Genomic DNA, 12,839 nt, shown 5'->3' with positions numbered 1-12,839 from the left:
TCAATATGGCTCCTCATTTATCACCCTTGCCCTCCTGGCTGGGTGCTGCGCTGGGCACCCTCACAGAGAACTGGGCAAGACACCGTCTTTTTCTCTGAGTCACCAAGAGCAGCCATTCTGTGTGAGGAGCTCTTCAAGGTGGCCCGGGCGTTGTAGGACCCGGGCCAGAAAGAAATTCGAGCCAGAAAGGAAAATGGACTTCAGACCAGTGTGACTGGAAATGAAATCCCAATGAGGGGGTGATGAGGAGAACCGGTGCACTGGGGCCGGCAGACCTGGCTGCAGACGGTATCTCTCAGGGTGTGACCTTGTGAGATGTTGCTTATCCCCTTGATGCTTCGATTCCTTCACCTGAAAAATGGGAATCACTGTCTGTAACTCATAAGGTTGAAGGGGGCCGGTTCTAACCCAGCACTGCTCAATAGAAATACGATGCAAGCCACATTTAAATTCTTACTATCCACATTTACAAAGTAAAAATACACCGATGAAATTAATGTCAACAATATATTTATTTCACCCAACTGATCTGAAATAATTATCATTTCAGCATGCAATAAATATAAAAATTATCAATGAGATAGTTTGTATTTTTTTATTCATGCTAAGTCATTGAAACCCAGAGTATACTGAACACTTATTTATTTATTTATAATCCTCACCTGAGGGTATTTTTTTCATTGCTTTTCAGAGAGAGTGGAAGGGAGGCAGGGGGGGAGAGAAACATCGATGTGAGACAGACACATCAACTAATTGCCTCCTGCATGTGCCCTGACCCAGAGCAGGGAGCGAACCTGCAACCCTTCAGTGTATGGGCCAACACTAACCACTTAGCCACTCCAGCCAGGGCCTGAACATTTCTTTGTAGCACATTTCAGTTCAGGCACCTACAGTGCATCTCTGTTTGGACTAATTGAACTCCCAGGGCTCAGTAGCCACAGGTGGGAGCGCTGCCATGTTGAATGTCAGGAACTGCTACTTCTGGTATTCCTGAACTGCTTGCACTCTGCTCCACATCTTCTCCATAACCGTGTAGAAGTGCTTGACTTCTCAGTCTCACAAGACACCAACAGTCACCTGCACTGTACCTTTCATACCCTTCTAGGTGTCAGACAGATCGGTGGTGGCTCTGGTCCCCAAACAGACCTCCTCCTACAACATCCCCGCCTCTGCCAGCATCTCCCGGACGTCCATCAGCAGATATGGTGAGGACCAGTCTCCTGTGACCTTCCAGGGACCACTCGCTGTCCCTTCTGACAGCAAGAAGCCAGGCTGCTGCTGGCCTCCAGTCAGAGGCCTTTGCTCATTTGCTTCCCTCCCTCCCTAGTCCCGTGGTTCCCAGAGCAGCCCACTTCCTCAGAGCTGCGGGAACAGCTGGCACCCTGTGCCCTTCCTTCAATAGCCCAGGCCTGGTGAAGGAGTTCAAGGGGCACCTGGATGGGGGAGGTTCATATATTCAAGTCTACGTCTGCTGTCCTGGCTAGAGTGTGAATAGTGCCCCCGTTTGCTCTCCAAAGCGTCCCAGTTTGGGCAATCAGTTTGTGGTCCTAGCCTGTCCCCACTGAGGAGCGTTAGGGCCCCCCATGCCCTCCGGGGATGAGGTTCCGGTGCTTCTCTTACTCTGTTTCCTCTGGATCCACCTGTGCACTGAGGCTTTGGGCTCTCCAGCTGAAGGACACCTCAGGACGGAGGCCAGCGGCTCCAAAAGGCCTTGGCCATTCCCAATTCTAGGCCCCAAGAAGGGCCCCGTGAACTTCAAAGAGGGAAGATCACAGCTCACAGCTCCTGAGTATCAGGCTTTCCTCAAGGCCCTCGTGGAAATATTTGTTTGACATTTTACCTATTGATCATCTTGGCTGGAAGCATCAGGGGCGGGGGATTCCGAAACCCCCAAGGGTCTCTCCAGCTCCCAGAATCTCTAAATCCTCTTTTTACACAAAGCTCTCAGGCTGTCCTCAGGCCAACCAAGAATCCCTAACCCCTTCCCCCGTAGGAGGAGCCAAGGGTCCCCTTCCAATTGAAACTGGTTTCTTCCGAGTGGGTATGGCAGGCGGGCAGGGATTCTAGAAGGATTCTTCAGGCAAGGATGGTGCAATCAGCTGCTCACAGGCCTCCACCGCCTCCTTCTCCTCAGACTCCTCCTTCAGGTACACAGGCAGCCCCGACAGTCTGCGGTCCCGGGCCCCCATGATCACCCCAGACCTGGAGAGCGGGGTCAAGGTGTGGCATCTGGTAAAGAACCACGACCACGGAGACCAGAAGGAGGGTGACCGGGGCAGCAAGATGGTGTCGGAGATCTACCTGACCCGGCTGCTGGCCACCAAGGTAACTCCTGCTCTGCTCGGCCCAGGGAGGACATCATGGAGTCCGTCCTTCAAGGGGACCCAGAGGACGAGCAGGCCCAGGCCTCCGGACAGGCTTTCCGGGGGACCCGCCACCACTGTTTTCTTCCCTTTGGCAAAAGTCGTAGCCCGATTGCTGCTCCTGGCCCCCTCCTAGGCCCACCATCACTCTCCCACATCTGCCCGAGCCCCTTAGGAACAAACTGTGGTTTTCTTATTGGTGCTGACTGGACAGATATGCTGGCTTTCACCATCACTGCCTTTTCTGCCCACTTGCTGGCCACAATGGGAGGGGAAGCATGCAGGAAGGCCTGGTCCTGCCAATAATCACAGAGAAAGCTCCTCCCCGCTCCCCAATCCCATCTGCCTCTGTTGGGGTGCGGGGGGAGGCTGCATTGCTGGAAACTGTGACGTGAAGCTGCTCCCCGCTTCCCTCGCAGAGAACTAATATGCCTGTAAGTGTGGCCACCACACCGCTACGTAGGCCAGGCAGGGCTGGGTTTCAAATACTCTCCCCACTGGCCCCACGAAAATGCCACCGCACGTCCAGCACAGTGGCATCCAGGTTCCAGCTCTCAGACCTGCTTCCAGAAATGGCACAAAAAAACACCACCCAGTCACATGTCTTTAATTCTGCTTTGCCTAAAAGACCAATGAGAGACCAACAAAGAGGCTCCAAGGTTAGACATTTTCCTGGCCTGCAGAGGTATTCCTGGAATCTGCGAACTGTGGGACCCAGGCCCAGTCTTGTCCCTCCACAGAGGCCCTCCATGGCCCTACGGTTCAGGGCTCTGCCTGAGGGTTAGATCTGGACCCTTCACTCCAGCCCCCACTCCAGACACCACGTACCCCAGGCCCCTAACATCATAAGCCTTTTCACACCTCCTATCAGACCCTCTACGGCCCTGCCATGCCCCTGCCAGGAGGCTCCCAGTCTTCCAGCTGGTTCTTCAAACACCCTCTCCTATCAGCCTGCACCCCCCTTCCCCATGGGAAGCCTGGACTCGGAGCTCTCGCTGTCTTCCCTCCTGGCGTGGACACTGCATAAATGTGGCATGTGGCTGCACACTGGAGCAGATCTTCTCAGGAATCTGCAGCCCATTTCGTCCCTCCGGCCTCCCCGACATCCCAACAGTCACCTCCCCACCCCCAACCCCTCCACCGTCTGCTCAGGCTGGAGTCGCAGACAAATTTCCAAGGCGGGGTTGGTCCAAGGCACCATCTGGTCTGCCCGCCTGCTGCCTGCTGTCCCCCTTCTCTCCCCTCCCCTCCACCTCATCTTCTCCCCCTGCCCCTCCCTCAGGGCACCCTGCAGAAGTTCGTGGACGACCTGTTCGAGACCTTGTTCAGCACTGTGCACCGGGGCAGCGCTCTCCCCCTGGCCATCAAGTACATGTTTGACTTCCTGGATGAGCAGGCGGACAGACACAGCATCCACGACACAGATGTGCGGCACACCTGGAAAAGCAACTGGTAACCCCTGGGGAGGCTGCAAGCTGTGTGTGGGAGGGGCTGGGACCAGCGGGGTCCAGGGAGATGGAGGAGCCTGTTCGCTGTGGCTGGTAAGCCCAGGCGCCTTGGGCAAGTAGTGCACATATGCTCTGCAGAGCCACCAGGGTCCCCAGCTGCCGCCGAGGGAGGCCTGCCTGGCTTAGGGCCCGGGGCCAGGACGCACAATTTCTTTTTTAATATTTTTATTTTTATTGATTTCAGAGAGGAAGGGAGAGGGAGAGAGAGAAAAATACCAATGATGAGAGAGAACCATTAATCGGTTGCCTTCTGCATGCCCCCTACTGGGGATTGAGCCCGAAACCCGCCTTGACTGGAATCGAACCTGGGACCCTTCAGTCTGCAGGCTGATGCTCTATCCACTGAGCCAAACCAGCTAGGGCCAGGACGCACACTTGAGCTCGGCCCTTTCAGGTGGAGACCTTTCCCCAGGAAGCACCTCCTCCCTGACTCTGAGGTCTCTGTTCTCCGGGAAAGGGAGCTGGGGAACCTACACAAAGCCTCAGAGCCTCAGAGCCCAGGCAACACTGGGCACCCTGAGTAGGACAGAGTCTAAGGCACTTCCTGAGATCTGGGAGCCCTGAGTTAGGCCGAGAGCCCCGAGGAAGGTGGCCCACGCTCCGGAGAGAGTTCACAGCTGCTGTAGACTTGAGCCCACAGAGGAGGTCCCTGCAAACCTGATCCCTGAAGGCCAAGGTTTTACCCCGTGGCTGTCAGGAAGCAGCGGGCAGATGTCCTGCAGGCTTGCCTCTCTTCCCTGAAAGTAACCTCTGCAGCCAGACCCAGCGTGGGGAGGCAGCTCCCACAGGCCGCTGGCATGAGACCTCTCTCCCCTGGGTTTGAACCTGGACCAAAAACCAAGCAAAGGGCTGGCTTTCAGGTCCGATCGGGCCTGGCCAGGAGCCGTAGTCAAACCCTTCCTTCGGGAAAGAGCACAGAGAGTAGAGAAAGGAGGTCCAGGCACTGGGGTTGGGCAAGCAGCCCGCACAGCTGTCCGGAGTCAGCGATCTCTTCAGAAAACAGAGCCGACACAGATGGGCCCAGGCTGTTATTTGGGAATCCAAAGTCCTAGCAACCAGCAAAACACTTTGGAAATACCCAACCCCGATCTCGAATATTCCTTCCTTCTCTGGTGTGTCATGGCTGCTGAGCCCCTCAGAGCCTGCAGCTTTGATCACAGGGGAGTGAAGTGGAGAGACTCGCGTGCTCATGGGTACGGAGCCCACGGTGCACTTCACCAGGGCAGGCCCTTTGCCTGTGTCCCCAGGGGCAGGGCCATGGATGTCTGCGTTGCTGGGAGTAGGCAAATTCAGGGAAATCAAAAGAAAAGTCTGGATTCTCCCCATCTCTGTGCCTCCTGTTGCTGGCCAGGCTCGAGTCATAGAAATTCCCTCCCCTGCTGTGGTGGTGGGGAGAGTCCCCTTACCCAGACTCAAATCGCCAATGTCCAAAGAAAGACGGTCAGGAGCTCCCCATGGCTGCTGGCGGAAGGGAGCAGGGAAGAGATGTGTCACCTCTCAGTGGGGGCAGCTCCTCCCAGGTTAGGAAGCCAGATCATCATCATCTTAATGACCATTTATTTATTTATTATTTATTTTAAATAGATTTTTATTGATTTCAGAGAGAGGAAAGGACGGGGAGAGAGAGAGAGAGAGAGAGAGAGAGAGAGAGAGAGAGAGAGAGAGAGAGAGAGAGAGAAACATCAATGATGAGAGAGAATCATTGCTCAGCTGCCTCCTGCACACCCCACACTGGGAACTGTGCCCTGACCGGGAATCGAACCGTGACCTCCTGGTTCATGGGTCGATGCTCAACCACTGAGCCACACCCGCCAGGCTAATGACCATTTATTTTGGAAGATAAGCAGAAAACCTAAAGGAAGGGCTTGGAGTGGGCAAAGCAGATCTTTCCCAAGACTTGACAGGTCTAAGATGTTCGGGAAAGTTTGGGGTCCACCGGAGTCAAGAGAAGATGAGAAACAGGAGAGGAGAGGTAGGCTGGGTTGCTGGACCAGCACCTCAAGCCCGAGGGACAAGCCAGAGGACAGAGCTCACTCCACAGAGGAGCCAAAAGAGTTAAGCCCGGAGGCGGCTGGAGGAGAAGGCAGAGCTGGGAACGGCAGGGAAAAACAGCAGCTGTTCCGGGTTTGAAGGGGCCTAAACGGGCTTACCCTCCTCCTGGCCCGAGGAGCGGAGAAAATGCATTCTGCTCCGATTATGAGTTCCCACTTTGCTGCAGGAACTCCCCTAAGGACTGATCGGTTCCTCTTGGGGTGGGAAAAACGGAGCTCCAGTGGGTCATTTCCAGCGCCAACAATGGCCTCCTCTGCTCCCTCGGCCCCTGCCCAGATACACGAAAGCCCTGGGGGAGGCCCTGGGGCGAGTCCTGAAAGACGTGCCCCAGGGGAGCCCATTCCTCAGCCCAAGCAGCCGGGCTGCCCTGGGAAGCGGCCTGGGCTGGGCGGGGAGCACAGGTGGCGCCCTTTGTGCCCTTCCGAGGCCGAGCCCGGGGCTGCCGGCGGCCGCCTTCCGGACAATGGCCACGGGCACTGTGAAGGGGCTTGGGGAGCCTGGTGGCTTTGTGTGAAGCCCTGAGAAAACTGCAGTTCTCTGTACTTGGGCTGCCCTGGGGCACCGAGGCCCTCGGAAACGGCTGCCAGGAGGGAACAGAACGCCCCTCGCCCACCCCCAGCTCTTAGAGAGCAGGGTCAGCCCCATCAGGGTGCAGTGGCGTCTCTCCTTTTCTCTCAGGATCGGGAGCAGCTTGAGCTAAATTTGCAGGCCTGGCTGGACCAGTTTTCTGTAATTCCATTCCTTGCCCTTTGGAGAGAGAACTTGAATTTGGGGGGCAGGGAGGAACATTAGTGGCCAGCATCAGGGGTGCAGCCGAGGTGCAGCCCTCAGGGTCTGCTCCACCTCTTCCTCCAGCCTCCCTCTGCGCTTCTGGGTGAACGTGATCAAGAACCCCCAGTTCGTGTTTGACATCCACAAAGGCAGCATCACGGACGCCTGCCTCTCCGTGGTGGCCCAGACCTTCATGGACTCTTGCTCCACGTCAGAGCACCGGCTGGGCAAGGACTCCCCGTCCAACAAGCTGCTGTATGCCAAGGACATCCCCAGCTACAAGAGCTGGGTGGAGAGGTCAGTGGCACCTGAGGACAGGCCCCTGCCCGCTGCCTGTTCCTGTCCCCACCCTGTGGCTTTCACTGACCCTGCACTCACAACTGTGTTTGGTACCTTTATACCTGCTCCATCCTTTCCCTTGTCTACACTGCCTGCTGCGGGGAGGAAGGGAAGCTTTGTGGTCTTGGAAATCAGGTCAAGGTATTATCACCCTAATTACCATTTATTGAGCACATGCTAAGCACCCAGCACTGTGATAAAGATTTTGTCTGTACCATCCCATTAAAATATCCGACAGAGTCGTGAAGGGGGTAGTATCACCATCATTTTACTGATAAGGAAACTGAGGCACAGAGAGGGTGAGTCACTTGCCCAAGGTCAAACAGCTAGCAGGTAGCAGAGCTGAGATTTGAATATAAGGATTCTGCTCGGAGTCTGGGCTTTTCACCACTGGGGGGCACTGCAGCCAGGAGCTCACAGCTAGATGGAACCTGGCCTTAGGGGGCGCCTGTCTGGGCGCCTCCACCTCAGATTGAGGCAAGGGGCCAGAGGAAGCCACATCAGAAGAGAAAGAAGAAGGCGCTAGTGAATGGGGACTCCTCATGCTCACAAGGGGCTCCGGGTCAGGGTGAGCCCCCCTCAAGGAACCTGTCCTCTGCACGGCAGATACTATGCAGACATCGCCAAGCTGCCCGCCATCAGCGACCAGGACATGAACGCCTACCTCGCCGAGCAGTCCCGCCTGCACGCGGTGGAGTTCCACATGCTGAGTGCCCTCAATGAGATCTACTCCTACGTCAGCAAGTACAGCGAAGAGGTAAGACAGGGCCCCGGGGCACAGACGCCGACACGCAGCAAGCTAGGCGGTTAGACACAACGCCTGTGCTCGTCCTTAAATGGCAGCACCCAAAGGTCATTTAGAAAACACATTCACGGAGGGAAAAACCCCTGCGCTGCAACATCATCCCCATCCTTCCAGGGGCAGCCCACCCTCCCCTGGCTCATCCAGCTCTTCCGTACACATCGCCTCGGCTTTCGCTCGTCGTAACGCAATAAATAACACTTTCAGTAAAGTTGTTGTTCCTCAGTGGGAAGTGTTGTGCGATTCGTTTCATTCTTCCTTAAACAATGAATCAGTGCGCACTTGGGCACATCCTGTCGGTTACATTTCAGAGACGCAGGTGGACCTTCACATGAGTGGCAGTTCACAGGACAGCTTCAGGGAATTCACCAGCCACACATTAGCACTGTGCCTGAAAGTGGTGTCGGTAGTAATAACGATGATAATAATAATAACGAACGCTTGCATAGCACTTTCTAAATGCCAGATGGTGTTTAAACACCTTAGCTGTGCAGGCGACCCTTGAACAACACGGTTTGAATTGTACAATCCACTTGCACGTGGATTTTTTTCACTTGACCACTATTCAGCTAACTCGCACAATTCAGTTGAACCCCCACGTTGTTTGGAGATCAACTATACTTTTGGGAGTCACCCATGCAGAGGGTTGACTGTAATTATACGAGAATCTTCTACTGTCTGGGAGGTCAGCACCCCAATCCCTGTGCTGTTCCAGGGTCACGATATACATACATGCGTACATAACATATAATTATAGACACATGCATACATATATAAACACATAGATACAGACATAGTCAGCTAAGCATAGACATTACTTGAGGTTATGCTCATTAGGGGAGAACAGAAAGGCAGATAGAAGGATGGAAGATTCGGAAATGGCGTCTCCTCTCCCGAGTCCTGAAGTCTCCCCACCTTTGCTTTGTTCCTCAGCTCATTGGGGCGCTAGAGCAGGATGAGCAGGCCCGGCGCCAGCGGCTGGCCTACAAGGTGGAACAGCTCATAAATGCTATGTCCATCGAGAGCTGAGAGACGGAGCCTCCCGTTCCTGGGAAGAGGGACCCGTGAAAGCTGTGACACTGGGCGTCTCGGAAGGAAGGACAAGTGAAGGGGATCGGACCCCAGAGCTTGCTGATCCCCGAGACCCCATCCCGGGGAGAGGGGAGGGCCCCTCTCCCACGCCAGCCAAGTCTCCTCGCAGGCGGATCCTACAGGGAGAGACCATGGGCGTCCTCCACCCCAGGGCGCACAGGAGAGGAGCAGGGCCGCGGAGGAGGCGGCGCTCCAAGCCGAGAGGCGCCAGCTGGACACGGTTCTGCCTCTGTGACTGCTGCTTTGCATGAAAACTCATTTGATGTATATTGGGGAAATAATGAGAACTTTATTTAATTTTTTTTAAGAAAAAAGGAAAACCAGAAATAAAACAAAACAAAAAGCTTCCCTATTAATCCCGTCCAACTTTTGTTGAATTCTGGGTTCTATCCCCGCCTTCCTTCTCTTGTCCCGGCCCTCCTTCCTTATCTAACCCCTGTCTCCAAATGCCACAAAAAACCTACAGAGAGGCTGAGAGAAATCGGAGGGAAAATTGTTGTTTCTTTTAAAAAATGAGGAGAAGAAGAATGAGCACAAGTCTGCACCAAACACTTTGCAAAACGAGAGGCCAGTAAAACCTGGAATTATCCCGGCAGCCAGAGAACATGGAAACTACAGAACTTTGCCGCCAATTGCAAAGCCATGGAGCAGCTCAGCCTGGCGGATGGGAAATTGAGCTTTATAGACCACACACCTGTATATTCTCATCTCTCGAGAGATGTGTCTCTAGAGTACCAATGCTTTTTGCTACTGTTTTTTTGTTTGTTTGTTTTGTGTGTGTGTGTGTGTGTGTGTGTGTGTGTGTGTGTGTGTGCGCGCGCGCGCGCGTGCACACGCATGTGTGTTTTATTTAATCCCAAACCTCAACAAATGAGGAGCCGATCTTTGGTACCTTTCCCTTTGGTTTCCCCAAAGTTACTACCGGAAGTGGGGGAGAGGTGGGCCTCTCTCAGACCAGACGACTGGCCTCCCTGAGGACATGAGCAGCTCCGCCTTAACATCAGTCACTGTCCAGAACCAGGCACCCTGGGGAAAGGGCTTGGAGGCACTGGGCCAGGCCTCCAGGAGGTTCCTTGTGGGGCATGGGTGTTTGGCTTTGGATTCCATTCCATTCCGCTAGAGGCTTTTACAATTAAAGAGAAAACAAAAATCAAACATCAAACCATGTTTACAGCAAGCAGTACCTGCAAAGCATGGGTTACAGAAGCCGCAGTCTTTCCTGTTCTGCTTTGTTTCTTTCATTCTCTTGTGCCTGGAGACGGGAGACTACCCTTCGCTCACATGTGGACGCTCCTGACTGCGCACTTCCTGGGGAGAAAAGACTGTAGATCCCATGACTTCTGCCTCTCTTGTCCTTTTGAGTTGGAAGGACACGTGGGCGGTGTCTCGCTGGGCTCCTTTCCGGCTCTCTCCTGCTGGCACCTAAAACCATGATGACCAACTCTCCTGAGTGCAGTTTGCAAACAGAGAGACCACAGCACCACGCCCTGGTCCAGAGGACTTTCGGGAGCCAGTGGGAGTCACCAAGAGGAAGGCACTCTGTTGGTGACAAGACCTTGGTGACCAGGACAGCCACCCGAGTTTCCAGGCCACCCACATTGGCAAGGATCCAAGCAGAAGGCTCCGACTTCTCCACAAGCAGCACCGAAGTGTGGGGGAAGGAGGGCAAGAGAGAGGCAAAGGGATGGGAAGTGGGGGAGGCAGGAGCGGACCGACCTCCCCTTTCCACCTACTTTTCAAGGGGCTGCAATGCTGGGAAACTGGACCAGCCATCCCCAGAGAGACCAGACCAGAGTCATTTCCTCTGTAATTAACTCTGGGCCCCAGCTTCTCTGTGCCCTGATTTACCTCCAAACAATTCCAATTTCCAGAGGCTCTGCTGACCACATTGGATTCCCAGGAAAGGGCTGGGGGAGGGAGCCTCTAGGGCTGGCTTCCATCCCTGGCGTGTGGCTTTGGGTTGCTGAGCTAACCACACAGCAGACATCGCCTGCTCTCAGCTCCAGTTTCTTGCCTGAATGCAGCTGACAAATGGGAAGCGAAAAGCATTCAGCGAAATACTCAGGAAACTTGCTTGTTTTCATTATAATTCACGACCAGCCATGCCAAGGCCACTTTCTTCTGATAATCCTCTTTCTGTTAAAGTTTCTCTGGGCTCTATTAACAGCCTGAAAGAAATACTAATGACTGGCCTTCCGCACTCAGCCAAAGTGTTTACTCTTCACAGCACCCAAAGCTTATCAGCTCAGAGCCCGTGATTTATGGAGATGAAAAGAGAGGAGATATGGGCAAGAGGAATGTGAGAAGGAACTCTGCTACACACACACACACACACACACACACACACACACACACACACACACAAAGCCGGCTCGCCTCCTGTTACTTCTGAGTTCTGAATGCAGGTTTTCCGATCACACCACTGCTCCAACTGGCACCCAGCACGTGGCTCCACCAAGAAGCAAAGCAAGTTAGACATGTCCATTGCATCTTAGCCACCCCTTACCTCCGTGCGGCCACCTGGGCATCTCCCAGCAGCTACTTCTGGTGGCCACTCACTGCCCCCAGGGATGCTTCCTTGGAGGTTCTTGGAGAGTGCAGAGAATGATGGGAGATGAGGGGTAGACTGAAGAAAGCAGCCACACAGACGCAGAGAGAAGAGCCAAAGCTGGCAAGAGACGTGGCCCCATTTCTCGGGATTCCATGGGAGAGTTGGGGAAGTTGGGTTGGCAAGGGAAGTGGCAGAGGGGCATCCCTGAGAAAGAAATTAAGAAAAAGGAAACGTCGGTTGGACTCAAGCCAGGCTAGGAGGGTAAGTGGTGGTAGAGCCTTGCCCCCTCTCTGGCTTCTCACCTATTCCTCCTCCACCAGCTCTTGACCTTGGATCACCAAGAACCAGTGGAGTCCACCCTGTGGAACAGGGAGGAGGGGCAGTCCATTGGCCTCCCTCATTATCCTCCATTTCGAAGACATTTTGACCTTGTGTGCAGAATAAGCATTAAAGTCACAGCCGCTCCCCCACATGAAGCCATCCACCTTGGAGGGAGGCGAGGAAGGAGGTGTCTCCTGAAAGGCAATGCCGTTTGTGTTTTATTGATCTGCACAAGAGACAATGCTCTGGAAAAGGCACAGGACCCCAGAAATGTGTTTGGCGACACGGAGATGGAAAAGATGTCCATCTTGATGGAGCAGGTCACTCCAGCGGGCCTGCTGCTTCCCACCGTCAGCCTGGTGTCAAGTGCTGCCATGCCATCACCCCTCCCCCTCCCCTCAGCACATCCCTCAGAACCATTTCCCATCCACCACTGGTTAAGAGCACCCCTCTTTGCAGAGCTCAGTCACCGAACTCATGGATCAGCTGTCAACCTCACTCCAGGGAGGGACCTGTTTTGTTTTTTTTCATTCATTCGTTCATTCGTTCATTCATTCAGGGAACCTTCAGACCTGTAACTATTTTCTAGGCTCCGCTCTCTGTGCTGAGAAACGGCAACAACGAACAAGACCAGGAGGACCTTCTAGCAAGTTTACATTCTTCAGGCTACTGGTTCTTGCCACCAACTCAGCAGGCGCAGTTCTCCTTTCTCCCCTGCAGGGGGGCAGGAGTTTTCTAAGCAAGGAGGCCTGCGCAAAGAAGAAAGCTCACCTACCCAGCTGCCTTACCTTATTCTGGGGACGTCACTTGGGCAATAGAGCCTCCCTGGTTCCCATTACCACTGCCTCTTGTGGCAACAGTTCCCTGCTCCTGGAGCCCCTGACCTTCCTTCATTTCCACCAAATGAAGACAAGAAACAGCCGTGGAGGCCCCTGGCCCCGCTGCACATGCAGAAGTAAGGATGGGTGTGACCGACTGAACATGGCCAGGGCAGAACACCTGGAGAATGCCTGAAAGCCTCGTCCGCTAAATCTCCAGGT

The 12,839-nt window shown here is 54.3% G+C and overlaps 1 protein-coding gene across 1 annotated transcript in view; it reads left to right on the top strand.

The window, feature by feature from the left end:
• PLXNA2 (plexin A2) overlaps positions 1-9,282 on the top strand; it is a 208,415-nt gene extending 199,133 nt beyond the window's left edge. The window contains exons 27-32 of the mRNA XM_080648776.1: positions 1,106-1,205; positions 2,135-2,325; positions 3,646-3,815; positions 6,779-6,991; positions 7,640-7,790; positions 8,769-9,282. Coding sequence (XP_080504902.1) covers positions 1,106-1,205; positions 2,135-2,325; positions 3,646-3,815; positions 6,779-6,991; positions 7,640-7,790; positions 8,769-8,864 — 921 coding nt within the window. The 3' untranslated portion in view covers positions 8,865-9,282. The remainder of the gene's footprint in view (positions 1-1,105; positions 1,206-2,134; positions 2,326-3,645; positions 3,816-6,778; positions 6,992-7,639; positions 7,791-8,768) is intronic.
• Positions 9,283-12,839: the final 3,557 nt, after the last annotated feature.

The sequence above is a fragment of the Plecotus auritus genome (assembly GCF_963455305.1).
Source record: "Plecotus auritus genome assembly, chromosome: 12".
In the NCBI taxonomy this organism is placed as follows: Eukaryota; Metazoa; Chordata; class Mammalia; order Chiroptera; family Vespertilionidae; genus Plecotus; species Plecotus auritus.
The sequence above is the reverse complement of the archived record's forward strand: the minus strand, read 5'-3'. Positions and strand labels throughout refer to the sequence as shown.